At 46.5% G+C, this 24676-nt stretch overlaps 1 protein-coding gene across 2 annotated transcripts in view; it reads left to right on the top strand.

Moving 5' to 3' along the window:
- Window positions 1–204: 204 nt before the first annotated feature.
- The window catches only part of PTPN9 (protein tyrosine phosphatase non-receptor type 9), a 119549-nt gene continuing 95077 nt past the window's right edge, over window positions 205–24676 (top strand). Inside the window, exons 1-2 of one of the 2 annotated variants that reach the window (XM_079768131.1) lie at window positions 23021–23090; window positions 23750–23853. In XM_079768131.1, the coding sequence (XP_079624257.1) occupies window positions 23036–23090; window positions 23750–23853 (159 nt within the window). In that variant the 5' untranslated portion in view covers window positions 23021–23035. Of the gene's footprint in view, window positions 683–23020; window positions 23091–23749; window positions 23854–24676 lie in introns of those variants that run through there. The other variant, XM_079768132.1, reaches the window with a different exon arrangement.

Genomic DNA, 24676 nt, shown 5'->3' with positions numbered 1-24676 from the left:
CACCGCGGAGACGGGCCGCCCGGCCTCTGTGCCCTCCCTCCTCCGCGGAACCGCCTCCGAGAACGCGCACTCCCGCCTTCCTCTCCCCGCCCGCCCCCGCCCCCCGGCACCCGCCCCCTCCTCTCTGTCGCCCCCTCCCGGGCTGCGTCCGGCCCGAAGGGCCCCGCTCGCCGACCGCCCCTTAATGAACGGAACGCGTAGTTTCTCAATGGAGCCGCGGGGCGGGGGGTCGGGCAGCCGCGGGGGCGCAGTGAGTCGGGAGGGAGGCGCGGCGTTCCGTCTCTCCCCTCGGCCCCCGGCCGCGGCCTGAGGCGCTGAGGCGGCTGGCGGGCGGGCGGCCGGACCCGCCGCCGAGGACCCGTCGCGCCGGGCAGGAGCGGCGCCGCCGCCGAGGCCTGGACCGCTCTTCGTTTCCTCCTCTTTCCTCCCGCTCGGCCCTCGGCTCTGCGGCGGCGCTGTTTTCCGGGAGGAGAACCCACACCAGGTTCCGCCCAGAGACGGCGACGCCGGGAGCCTTCGGCGAGGAGACTGCGGCGCCGGGCGCGGCATGCCCGGGCCGGCCCCGCGCTGCTGAGCCGCCTCGCGCCCCGGAGCGGGCTCTGTTCGCGGCGGCGGCGGGATGGAGCCCGCGACCGCGCCCCAGGCCGACATGGCGCCGGAGCTGACCCCGGAGGAGGAGCAGGTAAGCGGGCCGGGCGGTGGGCCTGTCGGAGCCCGGGGGCCCCGCGCCCCTGCCGCCCGCCCCCGAAGCGGGCCCCCCCGCCCCCGGCCCCCCGTTGGCAGGGCTCCTCGCCTCCGGCCTCGCCTCCCCCACAGGCTTTGCTCCTTGTTGCGGGTTTGTTTTCTGGGCAGAAAGCCCCAGTCGGGGCAGGGCCCGCGGGGACTGTTCTCCGAGGATGCCCCCGGCTTCCGGACGAGCCCCGCGGGCCCGGGCCGCGCCCTGGCCGGGTGAGGGGCGCGCTCCGGAGGGCCGGCCTTCCCACGCCCTGGAGGGCTCGGGCCCCCCTCCCGGTCCTGCACGCCCACTTCCCTCCCGTCCGACCGGTCTCCATCTTCCCGGAGCCCTTCGGCTCCATTGTCCCTGACCGCTCGGGACCGTCCTGCCCGGAGGAAGTGGTTTGCGGTGTCATTGTGAGGGCTCGCTCACGTTTTTGCGGGACAGACCCGGACCACACCTTCTGAGAAGGTGGGAGTCCTACAGATTCCCCTGCCTCTTCCTTGGCGCTGCCATACCCGGCCTTAGCCATGCCAGATAGAGCCATATGGTCCGATTCCGTGTTTTAATAAGATGGATTTCCTCGTCTGGGATAAGATGGTCACCCATTTCAAACTCTCCAGCCCTTGTTCCCAAGAACCACATTTGATAGTCCAGTTCCTAGTATGGAGACAGTCTGGTTCCACAAACCAGTATTGGTTAATGGGCTTGTTTAATAGTTGATTGATTAAAAACCCGTTTCTCCTCATTTGTGGAGATGACATTTTTCATATTTAGCCTCAGACCACAGTCTTTCCTTTGGACGTTTTGAGATAAAATCAGCACCGGGGAAAAAGAATTCTGCTGCTCTGTCCAGGGCTCGGTAACATTCTGGTAACCGCAGTTAAGCATTAACAAAATGCTAGTCAGGGCTTAGAGCAAGCAGGGCCCCGGAGCCAACCCTGCCAGAATTAGAGAAATACTTTAGTACTAAGGTGTGATGTGCGAGATTGATTTCAAAGGGACACAGCTCTTTCATGCACTTCTTTGTTGGGGGATTACTCAGATTTGAAGTTTCTGTGTTTCTAAGACTTAATGGCATCAGTATTCCACTATGAAGATGGCATTAGGTTGCAAATTTAAAAATTAAAACCAAGGAAAGCAAATATTAAAGTATTGATAAGGTATTGATAAAGTGGTTTAGTAAAAACCGTTTATATCAAATGAATGTGATGGCTATTAGCAAGGACTGGGTGGAAACAACTGTTTTCCACTGGCATTTCAAAATTTTGAAACAAACATAAAAGCAGCGTAGTTCCAAGTATTATAGTTCCAATTATTGCAGTGCTTGGTAAAATTTTATATTTTACTTTAATACCATGGAAGAGTACCCTTAACTGTAAAGATGTCTTTAAAGTATTTAAATTAAATTGCAAATGGGTATAGTTTTATAATAGTGGTCATCATAGGAAATAACACATTTATTCCATAATGCTAGTCCATTGCTCAAACCAATTTTAGAACTCATTTAGAATTTATTTCAAAGCTGTGGTGGAATCTTTGAAGTATTTTCAATGTTGGAAAAATCTTGTACTTTTGAGAGGCAATTTGATTTTTGGAAATAGTAAAAAATCTTTTGGAACACTATTTCAAAAGTAAAGTAGGCGGTCAAACTGGGTTAAGGCAAAACTGAAATGCATTTAGGCCCTTTTTGGGGTGTGGAAATTGCCTTACAGATGTTTCTGGAGCAGATCCCTCCTGAATGGTATCTACCTCTCATACAGTCATGTGAATCAGAAACCCAGAAGTATTCATGGACACTGCTCTCTCTCAGCCCGTGTATATTATATATACACTAGAGGCCCAGTGCATGATTAAATCATGCACATGTAGCTGTCTGTCCGCTGGTCAGGACCCGGTGTGGCCGGCAGCTCCGAAGTCCCTGGGCCCCTAGGGCGAGGCGGGGCGGGGCGGGGCGGGGGCTTGGTCCTCCGGCGGTGGCGGGAGCCCAGGCCGGGGTCTTGCCTTTGCCTCCCGCCCAGGAAGGCTGGGGCTGCCGCCGCCTCCTCTGCCTTCCGGCTCCCTCATGAGCCCTCCCTCGGCTGGCCTGGGCTGCGTGGAAACCTGCGTCCTCTGGACACCGCCGTACGCTCCTGCGGCCCAACTGCCGCCAGACTCCTCCCCGGGGAGCCGCGCCACCCGCCCGCCTGCGCCACCTCGTCAGCCGGGGCCTCCAAACGCCCGGCTCGCTGCCCCAGAGGCCCCTTCTGTGCTGCAGCACAGCCATGGCGCAGACGCTGAGCTCGTGCCGCCGCTGGCGACGCGAGCTCAGCGTCCTGGCGGCCCAATCACCACCCCGGCCACCCCGAGTCCCGCCCCCTGTGCCTCCTGCTGGCCCAATCGTGGGCGTAGCGGAGTGATGGTAATTTACATATTACCTTTTTATTATGTAGGACTAGAGGCCCGGTGCATGAAAATTCATGCACTGGAGGGGTGTCCCTTAGCCCAGCCTGCCCCCTCTCATAGTCTGGGAGCCCTCAGGGGCAGGAGGCGATCTGGCAATCAGGGGAAGGCGACACCCCATCACACCTCTGCTGCTGCCACTGCCAGCAGTGCAAGCCTCGTCCGGCCCTGGTTACCTGTGCCTCGGGCCGGCCCTGGGCGGCTGGGGGGCTGAGGGGACTGGGCGCCACCATCTTGTGGCTGTGGATGCTGCCATATTTGAGGGCGTGACAGTCAATTAGCATATTACCTCTTTATTGGCTGTGGGTGCTGACATCTTTGAGGTGGGGCAGTCAATTAGCATATTCCCTCCTTATTGACTGTGGGTGCTGCCATCTTTGAGAGTGGGACAGTCAATTAGCATATTCCCTCCTTATTGGCTGTGGGCACTGCCATCTTTGAGGGCGGGGCAGTCAATTAGCATATTCCTTCTTTGTTGGCTGTGGGCGCCATCATCTTTGTGATGGCATGAGGGTCAATTAGCATATTCCCCCTTTATTATATAGGACTAGAGGCCTGGTGCACAGAATCTGTGCACTGGTGGGGGGGCGTGGCCTGTGGGATCAGCCCGCTGTGGGAATGCTGCTCATCCCGATCAGCTGAGCGGCTGTGGACCCGCCCTCTGAGCAGCTGATCCCACAGTGGGAGCAGGTCAGCTGAGTGGCACTTCCACTGTGGGAACGCACTGACCAGCAGGGGGCAGCTCCTGCATTGAGCTTTTACCCTGGTGGTCAGTGTGCATCATAGCGACTGGTCGATTGGTCATTCTGCCGTTCGATTGCTTGGCTTTTATTATATAGGATCATCAGGTTTTTCTGAATATCTCTTGAATTGTTTAATTTCTTCCGCCGCCACCTTTATCACCCAAGTCCCCAAGATACTTCATATCCTAACAGAATTTCTGTTTCCTACCTGACCTATCTGCATTTCTTAGCTCTTATTCCAGAAGCCAAAGGTAAACTGCATATCTGGTTGCATCTTCCCTTTAGCCTACCTGTCCCCCAAATAAGCATTTATAAAAAACCATTCAGTGACTTTTTCAATGTTCTTGGGGTCATTACAACTCTTTTTTTTTTTTTTAATCTCAGAGAGGAAGGCAGAGAGAGAGAGAGAGAGAGAGAAAGAAAAAGAGAGAGAGAGAGAGAGACAGAGAGACAGAGAGACAGAGAGAGACATCAATGATGAGAGAGAATTACTGACCGGCTACCTCCTGCACACCCCCCACTGGGGATCGAGCCTGCAACCTGGGCATGTGCCCTTGACTGGAATCGAACCTGGGACCCTTCAGTCCACAGGCTGATGCTCTAGCCACTGAGCCAAACCAGCCAGGGCTCATTACAACTCTTGAATATGATCTGCAAAGCCTCAGCCTTTGAGTGGTCTAGAACCCTAGCTAATTCTCACACCTCATCTTTGCTCCAGGCACACTGGCCTTTTGATCCTGCCTCTTGCCCATTTCCTGCTTTCCTCTGTCTGGAAATACCCTCCACTGCTAACTCCCTTCATCCTTTAGCTCTCAGATTTCACTTTCTCTGAAAGGCCGTCCTTGATGTCCCTAGTTAGGTTAGATCTCTGTTACTGGCTCTCAGAGTAATATGTACTGTCCTTTATATCACTTACCACAAGTTTACATTCTGTGCGGTTGCATGACCAGAAGCTCCATGAGGATTGGAACTGTGTCTGCTTTTGCTTACCATCATAGGCACATTGCCTAACATAATGACTGTCCCCTAATGGACATTCAGAAAATACTTGTGGAATGAGTTAAAGTAATCCTGTATGTGATTTATACACAGACAGCATTCATCTCCTTTTAGAATGGCTTATGAAAATAAGGACATTGCTTATTTTGATATGTGTTGAAGGTCATTATTATTACTTTACTAGTGGCCTGGTGCACGAATTTGTGCACATTGAAAGGAAATTAATTAGAAGAAAGATTCTGTGTTAATTACGTTACTGCAAAAAATTACGCGTCAAAATAGTATATGTAGCCCTAGCCGGTTTGGCTCAGTGGATAGAGTGTCGGCCTGTAGACTAAAAAAGTCCAGGGTTCGATTCTGGTCAAGGGCACATGCCCCGGTTGCAGGCTCAATTCCCAGTAGGGGTCATGCAGGAGGCAGACAATCAATGATTGTCTCTCATCATTGATGTTTCTCTCACTTCCTCTATATCAATAAAAAAATTTTTAAAAAATAGTATATGTAATATCTATATATGTAAAAGGCTAAGCAACTGTCTGACCGTCTGACTGGCCACTACTTATGATGCATATTGACTACCAGGGGGCAGACGCTCAAAGCAGGAGCTGCAGAGCTGCAGTGACTTGGCAGCGGCGGAACTTTGCAGAGTGCCCTCTCGCACTCCAGGACCCCTTGGGGGATGTCAAAGAGCCGGTTTCGGCCAGATCCCCGTAGGTCAGGCCAACGGACCTCACCTGCCAGAGGGACCCTGCTCACTCCGCAGACACCCTTCGAGCTGCGGCGCCACCCCAGGTGCAGCCAACTAGGGAGGGATCACAGGAGGTTGGCTCCAGGGTATGTCCGGCCCGTCTAGCCCAGACCTGCCCTGCCGGCCACCTTCTAATTAATTTCCTTTCAATGTGCACGAATCCGTTTACCGGGCCACTAGTAGTATTATAAAATTAAAACACTCATGTGATCGGCGCCAGCGAGAGCTTTATATGTATCACGCATGCACGAGTCAATGCTTATTTTTAAACTAGAGGACCGGTGCACGGATTCTGCACCAGTGGGGTCCCTCGGCCTGGCTTGTGGGGATCAGTGGACCTCTGCGCCACCGCAGCCAGCCTTACCCGACAGCTCATGGGGCTCCAGCCCACTGTCCGCACCGATCCCACACAGCACAAAGTAGTGTGCGAAGCGGCAGGTGGCTGGGGAGGAGTGCAAGCCGGGCTGGGTGTCACGCCGCTCCCGCTCATCCCGGCCCCACTGCGCCTGCCGCCACTGCTCGGGCACTCAGGGGGAGTGTCTGCAGGAGAGGCTTGCGCCCCCGCAGCTGCGCTTGCCAGCTGTCAGCCTGGTGTCTGGCGCCCGCCCATCTGTCAGCTGAGTGGCGCTCCCGCTGTGGGGGCGCACTGACCACCAGGGGACAGCTCCTGCGTTGAGTGTCTGCCCCCTGGTGGTCAGTTCGCGTCATAGCTACCAAGCAGTCGTCCAGTTGTCTGGTCGTCCGGTCATCCGGTCGCTTAGGCTTTTATATCTATAGATTGCCAGTGCGCATCATATGTACCGGCTGGTCGGTCGGTCGTACGGTCGTATGTATGTATGGTGGTCATAGTGTCATGTCCTATATAGGCATGTGTTGAACTGATATTATACCAAATCCTCATTTATAACTTTGATGTTTCTTGCCTTTACTCTTTCAGTTCTCAATTATAGAGCCTTCAGTTGAATTACAGGAAAAAAAGTACGCTATGCCTTTAAGGAGTTTACATGAATAACAACGTAATAACAGTAACTGTTTCCTGAGCTCCTGCTTTGAGTCAGGCTCTGTGCTGGGCATATTACACATGATAAGATTGGAATTATTACTTCATCTTGCAAATGAGAAAACTCAGACTGAGAAAAGGAAATTGCCCAAGGTCACATAGCTAAGAAGTGTTGGAGCCATGATTTCCACCCAGAACTAGGTTATTCTGCTTCCACTGCAAATGTTTTTTTCTATTATACTAGGGGCTCAGTGCATGAATTTGTGCACCTTGAAAGGAACTGTGTGCCCCAAGGCTGCGGTGGGCACAGAGCGGGTCTCGGCTCATCCTCCGCGCCCCTCCCACTGCAGCCCCTGGTCCTCTCTCTGCTGGCAGCCCCGCTCCCACCGCTGCCGCTCCCATGCCCTGATGGCGCCGGCCCCGCTCGCACCCACTGATGGTGTGGAGTGATTGGGGCCAGTGCCAGCAGCAGGTGCGAGTGAGGCTGGTGCCAGCAGTGGGTGCGAGCGGCGGCTCCTGCTATTGAGCATCTTTACCATCATTACTCTGAACTCTATATCAGATAAATTTTTTTTATCTCCATTTCATTTATCCCTTCTTCTGGAGAATTCTCTTGTTTTTCATTTGGGGTATTTTTTTTTTTTTTTTTTGTCTCTTCATTTTGGCTGCCTGTTTAGGTTTGTGACTGCGTATTAGGTAGATCTGCTACACCTCTCTATTGTTAGTGCAGGACAGTGTCAAATGCTGTTTCTGACTAATTAGATCAGGCAAAGGCTGAAAGCCTCTAGAGACCCGCCTCTTCCTGCAGACTGATTGGATTCAGGCTTGAGTAGCCCTCAGGCAATTGTCCTCAGGTGTGGTGAGGTTTATTTTTCCAACAGGGTGGGGCAACTGCTTCTGCCTGGAGGCTAATTGTTATTCTCAGTCTCTTTTTTTTTTTTTTTTTTTTTTTTAAATATATTTTATTGATTTTTTACAAAGAGGAAGGGAGAGGGATAGAGAGTTAGAAACATCGATCAGCTGCCTCCTGCACACCTCCTACTGGGGATGTGCCCGCAACCAAGGTACATGCCCTTGACCGGAATCGAACCTGGGACCCTTCAGTCTGCAGGCCGACGCTCTATCCACTGAGCCAAACCGGTTTTGGCTATTCTCAGTCTCTTAATGGGCCTCAAAACTCCACACCTTGGGGCAAGGTGTTTTTCAATAGGGTGGTCAACTGATTTCCCCCCAGGCAAAACCCTTTCATAGCAAATGTCTGTGTGAGAAAGATGACCTCTGCAGCACAGGAAACCAGGGTGCCCATCATCTGAGCTCTAACCCCAGAGCCCTCAACCCTGGCTTTGCTCACACAGCTCTAGTCCACCCTGCCCTCCCTCTGCCAGAGCACAAGATGAGTGGCTGCACAGGGTATTTTGTGTGTTGGTCCTTTAAGAGGGTGACTGCATTTCTGGCTGTCTTTCCCTGGCAGAGAGCAACCTTGCAGCTTTTCACAGCCAGATATTATGTGGCCACCGTTCTGTTTTGGTGCCCTATGATGGGGGGCCCAGCTTGGGGATTAGACCTCAGAGTTGTCAGTGGCCACCCCCCAGATCTGAGGTATCTCTCCGGACCTTCAGCTGCTGTCTGTGGGAGCCTGGCCAGGCCTTTCACACCTCTGCCCTTCCTACCAGTCTCTATGCCAGTGATGGCGAACCTATGACACGCGTGTCAGCACTGACACGCGTAGCCATTTCTGATGACACGCGGCCGCTGAGGCGGCCGCATGCCGAGGATGAAACATTTGCTGCTCCTGAGGATGAAACATTTGCGAAATAATGTTTTTTCCTCAAAGTGACACGCTACCCGAGTTATGCTCAGTTTTTTGGTGAAGTTTGACACACCAAGCTCAAAAGGTTGCCCATCACTGCTCTATGCTCTCTATTTGGTCTCCGATTTCCATCCTTGGTTATCAGTGTTCTTTCCAGCTAGTCTCCAGTTGATTATTTAGGATTTTTTTTTTTTTTTTTTTTGTATTTTACTTGTAATTCCAGTTTGACCCTGGGAGAGAGTCTGTGTAGTACCCATTTACTCCACTGCCATTTTTTTCCCTCAGAATATTTTTATTGATTCAGAGAGGAAGTGGGGGGGGGGGGGAGAGAGAGAGAGAGAGAAAGAGAGAGAGTGAGAGAGAGAGAGAGAGAGAGAGAGACAGAAACATCAATGATGAAAGAGAATCCCTGATTGGCTGCTTCCTGCGCGCCCCCTACTGGGGATCAAGCCCACAACCTGGGCATGTGTCCTTGACTGGAATCGAACCTGGAACCCTTCAGTCTGCAGCCCAATGCTCTATCCACTGAGCCAAATGGCCAGGGCTCCACCACTGTTTTTAATCTCTAAAGCTTTAAGTTTTGTGTTTTTTAAAAAATATATTTTATTGATTTTTTACAGAGAGGAAGGGAGAGGGATAGAGAGCTAGAAACATCAATGAGAGAGAAACATCGACAACCTGCCTCCTGCACACCCCCTACCGGGGATGTGCCTGCAACCAAGGTACATGCCCTTGACCGAAATCGAACCTGGAACCCTTCAGTCCGCAGGCTGATGCTCCATCCACTGAGCCAAACCAGCCAGAGTGAGGAGGTGATTTTTGAGCTGAGTCCAAGGGGATTACCCCGCTTGTATCCTGTCTGGGTCACCAGAATATGAAACCGGACAATCAGTTGGTCTGGGCTTCCAGTCACTACTTGAGCCAATTCAGCAGACACCTCTTCTTTTTCTTTTATACAGGAGAAATAACTATTTTGGAGCCAAATATGAAGAATATTATCTCATCAAAGTATAAAAACCAAGGTGTTTTTGTGTCAGGACTACATTCTTTTTTTATGTTTAATATGCTGGCAAAATTGTAAATTTGGAAGTGTGATGGGTAATTTCTACACATTAGTACTAGTCTTTATTCTTACTATGTTACTAATTATCCTAATTTTACTTTTCTTTTTTTTTTTAAAAAAATATATTTTATTGATTTTTTACAGAGAGGAAGAGAGAGGGATAGAGAGTTAGAAACATCGATGAGAGAGAAACATCTGATCAGCTGCCTCCTGCACACCTCCTACTGGGTATGTGCTCACAACCAAGGTACATTGCCCTTGACCGGAATCGAACCTGGGACCTTCCAGGCCACAGGCCGATGCTCTATCCACTGAGCCAAACAAGTTAGGGCCTAATTTTACTTTTCTAAAGCATATACTCACATTTGTAACTGGATCTGAAATTTTTGAATTTACTAAATTATAATTAACTTGACCACCACGGGTAGTTAAAAATATTTTATGGTGCCCTAGCCAGTTTGACTCAGTGGAAGGAGTGTCAGCCTGGTGATTGAAGGGTCCTGGGTTCGATTCCAGTCAAGGGCATGTAACTTGATTGCAGGCTTGATCCCTGGCTCTGGTTGGGGCGCATGTGATAGGCAGCCAATCAATGTGTCTCTCTCACATCGATGTTTCTCTCTCCCTTCCACTCTACCTAAAAATCAATGGAAAAATATCCTCAAGTGAGGATTAACAAAAAAACATATATGTATTTTATGTTATATGCCTATATTCTTAAGCTCTATGTCTGTGTGACTAACAGAAAGTTAAGTGAGGCTCCTTAGGTTACATCCTTTTGGGCATAAGTTGTGAGGAGAACTCTAATAAACCATAAAACAAAGACTCTTAACTAGGATTCGGAGGATTTTTGAATTCAGCAATTATAGTCTTTCACTGTCTTTTTGTTTTTACATGGATTTCCCAAATAGCGATTGTTAGGGTAGAATTACAGTTTTCTAATGTACTGAGGCTTTTACTCATATTTTTATTTTAGACCAAAAAAGGTTTTAATAACTCATATAGTACTTTTCTCACATTAAAAAGAATTCATGAGTTCTTTAAAGTTTTTGTAACAAAAATTCTAATATTTATTTTCAAAGTTTCTAAAGAAAATTCCTATTTTAGAGTTTATATTGTTTAGAGCTTCTAGAATTGTTAAAAGTAACCTAATGCATTTAGAGCACTTAGCCTGATGCTTACATAGTAAGCACTTCATAAAGTTAGCCATTGTCATGACATTCTGTCTTCAAATAGTAAAAGATTTTAGAGCCAAGTTAGCTTAAACCAATCCTAAGGGGGGAAATATTCATATTCACCCGGGAACCATAATTTAGCATGGATTCTTAAGAATGCTAGAAAATAGGTATCTTGTAACTTTATAGTGTAGGTTTTTCAAAAACCTATTCTAATTCCGCCCTCTGGTTTGTTCTTATAACAGAATCTTCTAAAGCTAAAAGTTTATCTGTCTAGAAATTTTTGGCATTTTTTTCCAAGGTCAGGGTTTTTGTCTTGGTTCTTGTGGCCAAGAACTTCTCTTTTCCCAGAGCCTCAAATGTCCTATGCTAAATGTCAGCTGCTCTCCCCGGAAGTAGCCATATGTCAAGGACCAAATGATTTATAATATTAAGTTAAGGTTTTCCAGAGAGGGAAAGGAGAGGAGGCAGAGCTGAAGAATCCTCATTATTTTCATTACTGCCAGTAACTAATGATACTGTAATTAGCAATTAGGTAAAAATCTCATTTTGATAAGAGAATTTTACTCTTAAAATTTCTGAGCATATCAAGGGTCTTGGACTTTTGTGAATATTAAGGAACCTGGATGTTTTCTGGAAGGAAGTTGACCTTAAGTACTTACTTTTTAAATTAATTAATTAAAAGTTAATTATTTTTGTTATTAATCCTCATCGAGGATATTTTTCCATTGATTTTTAGAGAGAGTGGAAGGGAGGGGGAGAGAAAGAGAGAGAAACTTCAATGTGAGAGAGACATATCGATTGGTTGCCTACCACACGAGCCCCAACCAGGGCCAGAGATTGAGCCTGCAACCAAGATACGTGCCTTAGACTGGAATCAAACCTGGGACCCTTCAGTCCACAGGCCAACCGAGACAAACCAGCTAGGGCTGCCCATGTTTTGTCTGTACCTAAGCTACTACTAGGTTTTTTTCCCTCAACTCTTGCAAAATGTAAAAGTTGAGGAAGAAAACATTTATAAAAACAAGATTTTTTTCTCCTTTTTACTTGATCTATTTCTACATTTTCACTTTCTTATATTGATAAAAGAAGAAAAAGAGTTACTGAAAGGTCTGAAACCTTGAACATAATACATGAGCACAAGCAAGCAGTTTTATTTAGGAATGGTCCTATGTCTCACTGAGACTTTAGCTCTTCCATACCTGGAAAACCCAAGTGAAGTGAAATGGTATTTCGGCTAGGTGAGAGATTTAAAAGTGACATAGCTAGCAAGGTTAAAATATACAGGGTTTTCCAATATACTTTTGTTCCACTTATTTTTCTTTAAATGATTCATGTTTTATTTTTAAAAAATGATTCATGTTTTATTTATTTCAGAGAGGAAGGGAGAGGGAGAGATAGAAACATCAATGATGAGAGAGAATTATCAATCGGCTGCCTCCTGAATGCCCCCTACTGGGGTTGGAGCCCACAACCCGGGCATGTGCCCTTGACTGTAATCTAATCTGGGACCCTTCAGTCCACAGGCTGACGTTCTATCCACTGAGCCAAATCGGCTAGGGCTGTTCCACTTATTTTTAGGTATTCACTAGAGGCCCGGTGCACGAAATTCGTGTACAGGGTGTGTGTGTCCCTCAGCCCAGCCTGCACCCTCTCCAATCTGGGACCCCTCGAGGGATGTCCGACTGCCCGTTTAGGCCTGATCACGGTAGGATTGGGCCTAAACGGGCAGTCGGACATCCCTCTCACAGTCCAGGACTGCTGGCTCCCAACTGCTTGCCTGCCTGCCTTCCTGATTGCCCCTAACTGCTTCTGCCTGCCAGCCTGATTACCCCCTAACCACTCCCCTGCTAGCCTGATTGCCCCTAACTGCCCTCCCCTACAGGCCTGGTCACCCCTAACTGCCCTCCCCTGCAGGCCTGGTCCCCCCCCAACTGCCCTCCCCTGCAGGCTTGATCACCCCCAACTGCCCTCCCTTGCAGGCCTGGTCCCTCCCAACTCCCCTCCCCTGCTGGCCATCTTGTGGCGGCCATCTTGTGTCCACATGGGGGCAGCCATCTTGTGTGTTGGAGTGATGGTCAATTTGCATATTGCTCTTTTATTAGATAGGATAGAGGCCTGGTGCACAGGTGGGGGCCGGCTGGTTTGCCCTGAAGGGTGTCCTGGATCAGGGTGAGGGTTCCCTTGGGGCATGGGGTGGCCTGGGCGAGGGGCCTATGGTGGTTTGCAGGCCGGCCACGCCTCCCGGTGACCCAAGTGGAGGCCCTGGTATCTGGGATTCATTTATCTTCTATAATTGAAACTTTGTAGCCTTGAGTGGAGGCCAGGGCAGGCCAGGAATCTTGGCTTCCTCCATCGCCAGGGAAACCCAAGCCTCCTGCTTGCTCTGTAGCCGCCACCATTTTTGTTGGGATTTATTTATCTTCTATAATTGAAACTTTGTAGCCTTGAGCGGAGGCCAAGGCAGGCCAGGAAGCTTGGCTTCCTCCATCGCCAGGGGCAACCCAAGCCTCCTGCTCTCTCCAGCTCCGTGGCTGCCGCCATTTTTGTTGGGATTTATTTATTTTCTATAATTGAAACTTTGTAGCCTTGAGTGGAGTCCAGGGCCGGCCAGGGTGTGTGGGAAGCTTGGCTTCCTCCATTGCAGGGGAAACCCAAGCCTCCTGCTCGCTCCGTGGCCGCAGCCATCTTGGTTGGGGTTAATTTGCATACTCACTCCTGATTGGCTGGTGGGCGTGGCTTGTGGGTGTAGTGGAGGTGCGGTCAATTTGCATATTACTCTTTTATTAGATAGGATTGGTTGCCTCCTGTGTATTTGCCCTAACCGAAGATCAAACTTGTAACCGTGGCCTATTGGACAACACTCTAACCAATGAACTATCTGGCCAGGGACTTCCAATATACTTTTGTTTCAAAAAATAAATCCTTTTAGATTAGAATTATAAATGTTTTAGAAAAACCACTTTACATTAAAAAAATATATTTTTCTTTCAGAGAAGAAGGAAGAGGGAGAGAGAGAGAGAAATATCAATGATGAGAGAGAATCATTGCACACCCCACACTGGGGATCAGCCCACAACCTGGGCATGTGCCTGACTGGGAATCAAACCCTGACCTCCTGGTTCATAGGTCAAAGTTCACCGAGCCACATCAGCTGGAGCCATTTGACATTTCTTGAACTGAATGTCAGTGCACCATTTTGTTTATAGGTAAAACTCAGCATTATTTGGAATTAAGGTATGAGAGATTTTTTTAAAAGTGGAAAACCATCTTTTTTTCTTTAGCTACCCAAGGAGTCATTTTCTTTCCTAGTTGATATCAAGCTAGGTAAATGCTAGCCTTGAAGATGGTTTTGTGAGAAAATTAGAAGCAACTGGAAACATGTTTTGAATGAAACGGCTAAGACCACTTGAACTTGAAAACTAGTCAGAACCTCTGACTTGTTGTCATGCTGCCCTTATAGTGCTACAAGTATTGTTGAAAAGCCCATATCAAAACTTGTGAGAATAATAGTGGCTAAGCACTACCTATCAGGATGGCTATAATTAAAAAAAAAAAAAAGTGTTGGCATTCCTGGTGGCAATGGGAATGTAAAATAGTGCAGCCACTGTGGAAAACTGTTTGACAGTTTCTCAAAAGATTAAACAGAATTTCCATATGACCCAGCAATTGCACTCTGAGATGTATATTCAAAGTAATTGAAAGCAAGCACTGGAATACATACTTGTAGGTTCATGTCATAACAACATTATTCACAATAGCTGAAAGGTAGAAGCAACCTAAGTGTCCATGGACAGATGAATAAATAAATAAAATTTAATATACATTATTCAACCTTAAGAAGGAATGAAATTTTGATATATGCTGCAATATGGATGGCCCTTGATAACATTATGCTTACTGAAATAAGCCAGACATTCCACTTATATGAGGTACCTTAAATAGGTGAATTCATAGAGACAGAAGGTAGAATACCAGGAGCAGGGGGAACATGGGGAGGGGGAGTTACTATTTAATGGGTATAGTTTCTGTTGGGGGTTATGAAAAAGTTTTGGGTATAGATAGTGGTGATGGTTTCCCATCATTGTGAATGTATTAAATACCACTGAATTGTATACTTGTGAAGTTAAAATATGTTTTTATTGCCCTACCTGATTTGGCTCAGTGGATGGAGTGTCAGCTTGCAAACTGAAGGGTCCCAGGTTTGATTCGATTAAGGGCACATGCCTGGGTTGTGGGCTTGGTTCCCAGTAGGGGGCATGTGTGACATGGCCGATCAATGATTCTGTCTCATCATTGATGTTTCTCTCTCTCCCTCTCCCTTCCTTTCTGAACTTGATAAAAATATATCTTAAAAAATGTTTCTATTGGTTTTATGTGTTTTTTGTTGTTAATCCTCACCCGAGAATATTTTTCCATTGATTTATTTTTAATTTATTTTTATTTTTTAGAGAGAGTGAAAGGGAGAGTGGGAGACAGAGAGAGAGAGAAACATCAATGTGAGAGACATATCAATTGGTTGCCTCCTGCACTCACCCCAACTGTGGATTGGACCTGCAACCAAGGTACGTGCCCTTGACTAGAATTGAACCCGAGACCCTTTAGTCCAACGGCCAATGCTCTAATCACTGAGCAAAACTGGCCAGGGCTGTTTTTATTGAATTTAGAAAGAGAGGGAGAGAGAGAGATAGAAACATCGATGAGAGAAATATCCATCAGCTGTCTCCTGCACACCCCTAACTGTGAATTGAGCCAAAAACCTGGGCATGTGCCCTTACTGGAATCAAACCAGCAACCTCTTGGTTCATGAGATGATGCACAACCAACTGAGCTACACTGGCTGGGCTATACTTAGGAATTTTAAAAATGATAGATGTTATGTATATTTTATTTTTTAAATTTTTATGTATATACTAGAGGCCCAGTGCACGAAATTCGTGCATGGAGGGGGGGTGTCCCTCAGCCCAGCCTGTACCCTCTCCAATCTGGGACCCCTCAAGGGATGTCCGACTGCCCGTTTAGGCCCAATCCCAGTGGGATTGGGCCTAAACGGGCAGTCGGACATCCCTCTCACAATCCAGGACTGCTGGCTCCCAACTGCTCACCTGCCTGCCTTCCTGATTGCCCCTAACCGCTTCTGCCTGCCAGCCTGATCACCCTCTAACCACTCCGCTGCCAGCCTGATTGATGCCTAACTGCCCCCCTGCCAGCCTGTTTGCCCCCAACTTCCCTCCTCTGCTGGCCCGGTCACCCCTAACTGCCCTCCCCTGCAGGGTTGATCACCTCCAAATGCCCTCCCTTGCAGGCCGGGTGCCTCCCAACTGCGCTCCCCTGCTGGCCATCTTGTGGTGGCCATCTTGTGTCCACATGGGGGCAGGATCTTTGACCACATGGGGGAAGCCATATTGTGTGTTCGAGTGATGGTCAATCTGCATATTACTCTTTTATTAGATAGGATAGAGGCCTGGTGCCGGAGTGGGGGCCAGCTGGTTTGCCCTGAAGGGTGTCCCGGATCAGGGTGGGGGTTCCCTTGGGGCGTGGGGCTGCCTGAGCAAGGGGCCTGTGGTGGTTTGCAGGCCGGCCACGCCCCCTGGCGACCAAAGCGGAGGCCCTGGTATCTGGAATTTATTTTCCTTCTACAATTGAAACTTTGTAGCCTGGAGCGGAGCCAAGCCTCCTGCATGCTCCATGGCCGGCAGCCATTTCTGTTTGGGTTAATTCACCTTCTATAATTGAAACTTTGTAGACTTAACCCTTTGCACTCGCTTGCTTTTTTCTCGATTCCTTTATTCTACTCGGGATTTAATTTTTTAAATTCCCCAGATTTTACAAAGCGCGACAGTAGAATAAAAAACTGGAGTTTCTTTTCATACAAACTTATTTGTTTGGATTTTTTTATATTTCAAATTATTGATACATTCAATAACTGTCACACTCGACATCTGAGTGCAAAAGGTTAAGCGGAGGCCTGGGCCCGGCCAGGGTGTGCGGAAAGTTTTGCTGTCTCCGTTGCCACGGGCAACCCTGGCCTGGTCTCTCCAGCTCCGTGGCTGCCGCCATTCTGTTTGAATTTGTTTACCTTCTATAATTGAAACTTTGTAGCTTGAGTGGAGGGTTAGGCCTGGCAAGGGCATGCGGAAAGCTTGGCTTCCTTTGTTGCCTGGGAAACCTTGCTCTCTGTGGCTGTAGCCATCTTGGTTGGGTTTATTTGCATACTTGCCCTGATTGGCTGGTGCGCGTGGCTTGGGCTGGTGGGCATGGCTTGGGCATAGCGAAGGTGCGGTCAATTTGCATATTACCCTTTTATTAGGTAGGATATTTTAAAATATATTTTATTGATTTTTTACAGAGAGGAAGGGAGAGGGATAGAGAGTTAGAAACATCGATGAGAGAGAAACATCGATCAGCTGCCTCCTGCACAACCCCTACTGGGGATGTGCCCGCAACCACGGTACATGCCCTTGACCGGAATCGAACCTGGGACCTTTCAGTCCACAGGCCTACGCTCTATCCACTGAGCCAAACTGGTTAGGGCATGGATTCTTTATTTAAAATTCCTGTCTTTATGTATCAGGTTTCTTTTTGTCTTGTTGCATTATATGACCTTCAGTACAGTGTTACATAGAAGTGGTAAAAAAAGGCCTCCTGGCCTTCCCATCTTTAATAGAAAAAAGTACTTTTCAGCTCCAGGCCCTGAAAAGCAGCCAAGCTGGGGTGCTGGGGTTAGGGGTGGGAAATCCCAAGACTAGTTCCTTTAACTAAGGACTCCTCCATGGTGCCAACCAATCAGTGGAGACCACGACCCTGAAAGGACACACCTAGAAAGCTGATGAATATTCTATTGAGAACCTTCCCTGGGACCGTCCCTAAAATCACTCCCAAGAGCCCTTAGGCCAGAGGACCCAGGGAGCATGCTGGCACCTTTCATCTCCCCCGCACCTTCCCAGGTATTTTACCGTTACTCTTCACTCTCCTAAAGCTCCAAGGGCCCCTTCTTCTGCCTCTATAACGTGTTTTCTGAGCCCATTTCTTCTACTACTCACTCATACTTCTGTGACTTTCTAAATAAATTTTCTCTTATTAAAAAAAAAAAAAGAAACCTTAGTGTTTCACCATTTAGTAAGATGAGGAGACCTTGGTTCTTGGCTTCTTGAAGGAGAGATTTCAATCAAGAGACAAAGTGTATCAAAGTAAGTAATAATTTTTTGGCTGCAGCAAAAATATATTTAGGGCAGTGAAACAAGGAAGGTGCATAGAAGAAGTAACAAGAGCCTAGGCTGAGCTGCTTTAGCTCACTGAGAAGTCAGAGAATAGGGGGCCTTGTGTTACCGGAGAAATTAGGGGGTCCGATTTCCCCGACTGCTGGGTGTGTGGGGTGGGTCTGCGATAGCTTCAGAGAAAGAATTTTCTAAGACTCACACGGGAGAATGGTGTGTAGTTACACTTCTTGGGTTGTAAAGTCGCACGCCCCTTAAGCCAGTCCTGAAAGAGGTACAGCTGTTGATTCAGCAAAGCCAAAAGCAAAGCCAGTGTCCAGAGCTTCTGTTTCATGTTCACCCGGGGTCCAGTCCAGTATCAGGTTAATTAAAGTCCATTAGTTCATTGTGTGGAGTCCACATGACTGTGGGCTACATGGGCGAATGCAGGGGAATGCACCCCCTGCAAGTGAAGTCAGGCACAAACAGCAAGCTAGCGAGCCAAGAGCCAAGAGCGTGCTCCTTTGTCTAGGAGTTTATATTCAGGTTTCTCACCCTCACCAGTTGCTCAGTGGTTAGAGCATTGGCCTGTGGACTGAAGGGTCTCAGGTTCGATTCTGGTCAAGGGCATGTACCCTGGTTGCAGGCACATCACTGGTGGGGGGTGTGCAGGAGGCAGCTAATTGATGTTTCTCTCTCATCAATGTTTCTAACTCTTTATCCCTCTCCCTTCCTCTCTGTAAAAAATCAAGTAAAATATATTTTAAATAAATAAAATAAAAATCAATGGGAAAAAAATATCCTCAGGTGAAGATTAACAAACAAAAAATTCAGGCCCAGCTGGTGTGGCTCAGTGGTGAGCATTGACCCAGGAACCAAGAGGTTGCTGGTTCAATTCCTTGTCAGGGCACATGCCTGGGTTGCCATTTGATCCCTACTTGGGGGCGTGCAGGAGGCAGCCGATTGATGATGTTTCTCTCTCATCGATGTTTCTATCTCCTTTCCTCTCCTTTCCTCTCTCTCTAAAAATCAATAAAAAGCCCTGACTGGTTTGGCTCAGTGGATAGAGCATCGGCCTGCCTTGGTTGCGGACACATGCCCAATGTGGGGTGTGCAGGAGGCAGCTGATCGATGTCTCTCTCTCATCGATGTTTCTAACTCTATCCCTCTCCCTTCCTCTCTGTAAAAAATATATTTTAAAAAATAAATAAATAAATAAAAATATATTTAAAAATAAAAAAATTCAGGTTTCTCATCCTTGCAGTGGCCACACCTATTCTGGCCATTAATTTGTTCACAGGTGTGACCAACAGGTAAGCACCTTCTCACTCACTTATACCTCTTCTACCTCTCTGATTTCCAAATAAATGTAACTCAACCTTACTGGGTAAGTGTCCAAACTGCCTTTGTCCAGTCCCGTCCCCCATCGATCAGCAGGGAGCATACTTGGAGAGTGTTAAATTAGCAAAGCTGTATAAATGGCATATCTATATTATCTAATCTTCCCTTTACTCCTTTCCTGTTAAATAATGACCGGGTTATTATAATGGTATCACGTAGAGACAGGTTCAGGGGGTTAGCCTGGGACAAGCTGCCACTGCCCACTGCTCCCCTGGTGGTAAGTGTTTTGGTGGCCCTTGGAGGAAAGAAGGGAGAGGGGAATGGCTTGGGTATGCTCCCAGGGGCAGAGCACTCTCTGGGTCCTTCATCCTGAGCATATTTATCTCTCTTGCAGGTGGAAGCCTTAAGGGAGGTCTCAGGGGAGGGTCTCCATAGAATATTCATCAGCTTTCCAGGCATGCTCTTTTAGGGTTATGGTCTTCACTATTGGTCGGTGCCAGGGCAGAGGTCATTAGTCAATGCAGCTGGTCCTGAGGCAGCCATGCATCACTCATCTGCTTTTGCTGCTTTTCTGGGCCTGAAATACAACTGAGGCTCAGCTAGATCTTATCTTTAGGTCAGGGGGTCTAAATCACATGACCAGTGATACGAAAGATCAGGGGTCCAAATTGCATGACAAAAACAAAAACAAAAGCATTGTGGGGGGGTGGGCTAGAGAGGTAATAGGGGAATAAGGACACATGTAACACCGTAATCAATAAAGAAAAAAACCCACCCAAATCGCATGACCATTTTTCTGCTAGGGGAAAGGTCACCCTGGGGGTGAGGTCTCACCCTACAACTGTCCTTTGCTAGGCAACTGGGGCTTTCCACCCTGGTGACCTGTACCTGGCCCGTCGTGCTTACTCTGCTCATGTCTGTCTAACTATGTGATGGAAGTTTAATAGAATATGGCGTAAAAATCATCTCAGCCGGTTGGTATTATTTTTTTGTAGGGGATATTTGACATATCTTGTTTTTTGTTTTTTGTGTGTTTTTTTTAAAGATATTTTTATTGCAATTTTACAGAGAGGAAGGGAGAGGGATAGAGAGTCAGAAACACTGATGAGAGAGAAACATTGATGAGCTGCCTCCTGCACACCCCCCATTGGGGTCAAGCCTGCAACCAAGGTACATGTCCTTGACCAGAATTGAACCTGGGACCCGAGGGCTGACGCTCTATCCACTGAGCGAAACCAGTCAGGGCAACATATCTTGTTTTTTTAAAAAACTTATCTTTATTGTTGAAAGTATTAGATGTCTCCTTTCCCCTCCCTCCCCCCATTGAACCCTTCCACCCTGTTCCAGTCCTCTCCCCAGGCCTTCCCTGCACTATTATCTGTGCATGGGCTATGCATGTAAATTCATTGGTTAATCTCTTCCCACCCCTGACCCCTTTCCCTCTGAAATAGTTGTTGACAGCTCTTGTTTTTTATTTTATTGATTTTATTTTCATTGTTAATCCTCACCTGATGGGGAATTGAACTGTGACCTCCTAGTTCATAGGTTGGTACTCAACTACTACCATGCCAGCTGGGCTCTAAAAGAATTTTTAAAAACTTCTTCTGGAGAGAGTTCAAGTCTCATAGCACTCTGTTCATAGCTCTGCCCTAGAACTTATCAAATTATATGATAATTGCCCTGGTTGGTGTGGCTCAGTTGGTTGAGGGTTGTTCATGCACCAAAGGGTCACCAGTTCAATTCCTGGTCAGGGCACATGCCCGGGTTGTAGGCTCGATCCCCAGTGTTGGGTATGCAGGAGGCAACCAATCAATGATTCTCTCTCACATCAATGTTTCTCTTTCTCTCTCCCTTTCCCTTTCTCTCTAAAATCAATAAAAACATATTAAAATTATATGATAATAACTTATTAATACATGTCTCCATTTTTAAATGACTGTCAACTGTTCAGAATAGAGTATCTCTCTAAATTGTGTCTCCTCAGCAGCTACTATATGCTTAGCACCAAGTAGGCCCTCAAACAGATACTTGTGAATGCTTGACTGACAACATAACTGGATACCTGAAAGAGCTCTACTGTTCTGTTGTCTTGAAGGGGAATACTGATGCTGCTAGGCAAGGAAAGTTGCCAGAGAGGAAATGATTCTCTGAACTAGAACAACGTATACTTGAAAAAGTTGTCTTTCTCTTCCCCTCCCTCTCCCAAGATTTTTTTTTTTTTTTTTTTTTTTGGTGGAGGTGATTGGGAGGACATATACTTAGAAAATGATATATTTATTAATATTTTAATTTTAAAATTATTAAAAACATGAAAACAGGTGTGTGGAATTATGGGTAACCTTTTCTTTTTGCAAATTTCCTTTATTACATTGTTTCATAACATGATAAAATTAGAAATATCTCTTAAAAGCTTTTCCTTTCCAGATGCTATAAAACCCTAGTTTAGAAAGCATTAGCTCTTTTATTTTATTTTATTGATTTCAGAGAGGAAGGGAGAGGGACAGAGAGATAGAAACATCAATGATGAGAGACAATCATTGATTGGCTTCCTCCTGCACGCCCCTACTGAGGATCGAGCTTGCATGTGCCCTTAGTCCCAATCGAACCCAGGACCCTTCAGTCCACAGGCTGATGCTCTATCCACTGAGACAAACTGGCTAGGACTATCTTTTGTCTCTTCAAGCCTTATCTTTTCAGATGAGGAAATTGAGGTTCAGAGAGGTTAAATGACTAGCCCAAATATCACACAGCAGTGAGAGGATGGTTTTTGCTGAGCACCAAACCAGTTAGTATACTACACTTGTTCCTTGGTGTTTAGGTGATTGATACCCAGGAGTTTATGTCAAGAACAGGATTCTTAAGCCTGGCTCTTCCGTTCTTTTCCACATTAACTGGGAATACAGGATTTAAGGTACTAATTGTGGAATGAGTGTGCCAGTACATTTTTCTTGACCTTTTTGGGACTTTGATATAACATGAAGACTTATGTTGTTGGTATTATTTCTCCTACATCGTATTTCAACACCAGTGGATAGTGTCCGGGATATAATCCATTCAATTGACAGATATATTTTTTTTTTAATATATTTTATTGATTTTCTACAGAGAGGAAGGGAGAGGGATAGAGATTTAGAAACATCGATGAGAGAGAAACATCGATCAGCTGCCTCCTGCACATACTGGGGATGTGCCCGCTACCAAGGTACATACTCTTGACCGGAATCGAACCTGGGACCCTTCAGTTCGTAGGCCGACACTCTATCCACTGAGCCAAACTGGTCAGGGCTCAATTGACAGATTTCTTAGCCATTTTAGAGCAGGTTCTCTAGTAGCTTTTTCCTTATGTCCATAGTTAAGAAATTTGTCTTATCCATTTAAACATGATTGTGGGAGAAGTATATAATTCCAGGAAGCTTTTGACTAAGCTAAAACAAATCTTACCTGTACCTGAAAAGCTGGTTGAGGAGGGTTGTAAGTGCTAATGTTAGTTTTTCTGTACATCAGTTCAGACCTTTTCCCAAAGGAAGACCAAAGCTGATTGAACTGTGACCACTACTTAGCTGCCAGGTATTAACCACTATGGTTATTCAGAAGCCTAGATAGATTCAAACCATTGACCTCGAGTTGAAGTATTTTGTAAGCTAAATATTCTAAACCTTTTCCTACTGGGGAAGATAAAATCTAGCTGAGCTTAAACCTTTTCCGAGGGACCCCCACTGGGCCTCTGGTAACTAAATAAATAACATATTTTGGCTTATTCTTTCTTTCACCAGGAAATACACTGAATATTGAGTTCAGGAATTTCAATGATCCCTTCTGAAGAGTTTGTGGCTCTCTCAAATATCTGGGACTTCTTTTCTGGTAACTTACAACTTGGTCTTTACTCACTGGTTGTACCAAATCCATGTGTAAACAAAAAGAGAGATCTGAATAACTCTAAAAAAAGGTTGTTGAAGATGAGACCATCTTTTCTGACTTCTTTCAGAGGGATTGGGATGTATAGGATGGTGAATCTGAGGCTGAGGATAGCAGGCGGTGTGTGTGTGTGTGTGTGTGTGTGTTTATTTGTATCTGTAAACATCACGTCGCTGTTTACTGTACACTGGATTCTCTTCATGCAAGACCTAGTCAGGCAAAATCAGGAGGAATTGTTCCCTTGTTTAAAGCCAAGAATAACATTCTAACCAGCAGGGGACAGAGGTCAGTTTAAGGCAAAAGCTCTTGGGATCTACAGGACATTAAGAACCTTGAAAGAACTGAGTTTAATAGAAGGAAGCCAATATGTACGTCGAAGTAAGTGTTTGAAACCTGTATGTCTCTTATGGGAGCATGGCTTATTTATGAAAAAATTAATAATTGTCATAACAGTTGGATATGTGATGAGTTCATATCACCTCCTGGTCATTTAACTATATATTTATTTCCCTCCTGCCTGCATATTGACATGTCTATTGTTTTTGTTAGAAAAAGAGGAAAATAATATTCTTACCAATATTCTGGTGTTTTATTCTACAAAGCAGCTTCAGAAATACTCGGGAGAGGGCTGGAGTTGAAAGAGGATATGTTAATTAAAAAACACACACCCTTTACAAAATCTCCTGGGGAACTTCCGAGCTGGCTGAAGGTTTGTTTCTGGGATATTTCTGTGCCTACTTCTCTTCTTTTTCCATTCAGTGTTTCCTCATTCTGATGCTGGCCACTCACCCCACCACGGCTACTCAAACTCTTTTCTGGGGGGACATTCTAAGTTTGTCCTATTTTCTTCTCTGGGACTCATTTCTCTGGTCTAGCTTGAACTGCTTCTAGGCCTAAGTGATCATCTGAAAGCATTCCTTCATGGCCTTTATTTCTTGGCTCATTTTATGCACTTTGCCTGATTCGTTTTGCTTCTCTCCTTTTTCAGTATTGTAAGTTATGTTGCCTCACTTGGAAGATTCTAAAGCTCAGATGCAGTCTCGGTCCTCTTAAACTTCACTCTGGTTTATAAGTGCCTTTTTTCTTTCCTATAAATTGGGGGATGAATAAATCAGGTGCTCTGTAGTGAGGGATTACTAACTCTTCTGTGACTCTAGTTTGCTATTTGTTTAAACATATATGTAGCAATTTGGATTGTATTTGCATGCTAGGACTAATTGCTAAGACTCTCAAAATAGGTCATTGTTGTTACCTTTTCTCCCCTTGTTTTTTCAATAGAAAATTTAGAGGTAAAGAGAACTACATTGTCCAAGATCACACAGTACATTGGTCTTACACCTTTTGAAGCACACCTCATTTTTTTATTCCTTATACTTCTTAGTACAACTATTAGCAATAGTTAATAAATAACATAATCTTATATAAAAAGAGGTAATATGCAAATTGACCGCCACACCCTCGCACAAGATGGCTGCTCCCATGTGGTCACAAGATGGCTGCCCTAAGATGGCTGGCAGGGGAGGGCAGTTGTG

This window comes from Cnephaeus nilssonii (genome assembly GCF_951640355.1).
Source record: "Cnephaeus nilssonii genome assembly, chromosome: 4".
NCBI classification, from domain to species: Eukaryota; Metazoa; Chordata; class Mammalia; order Chiroptera; family Vespertilionidae; genus Cnephaeus; species Cnephaeus nilssonii.
The sequence above is the reverse complement of the archived record's forward strand: the minus strand, read 5'-3'. Positions and strand labels throughout refer to the sequence as shown.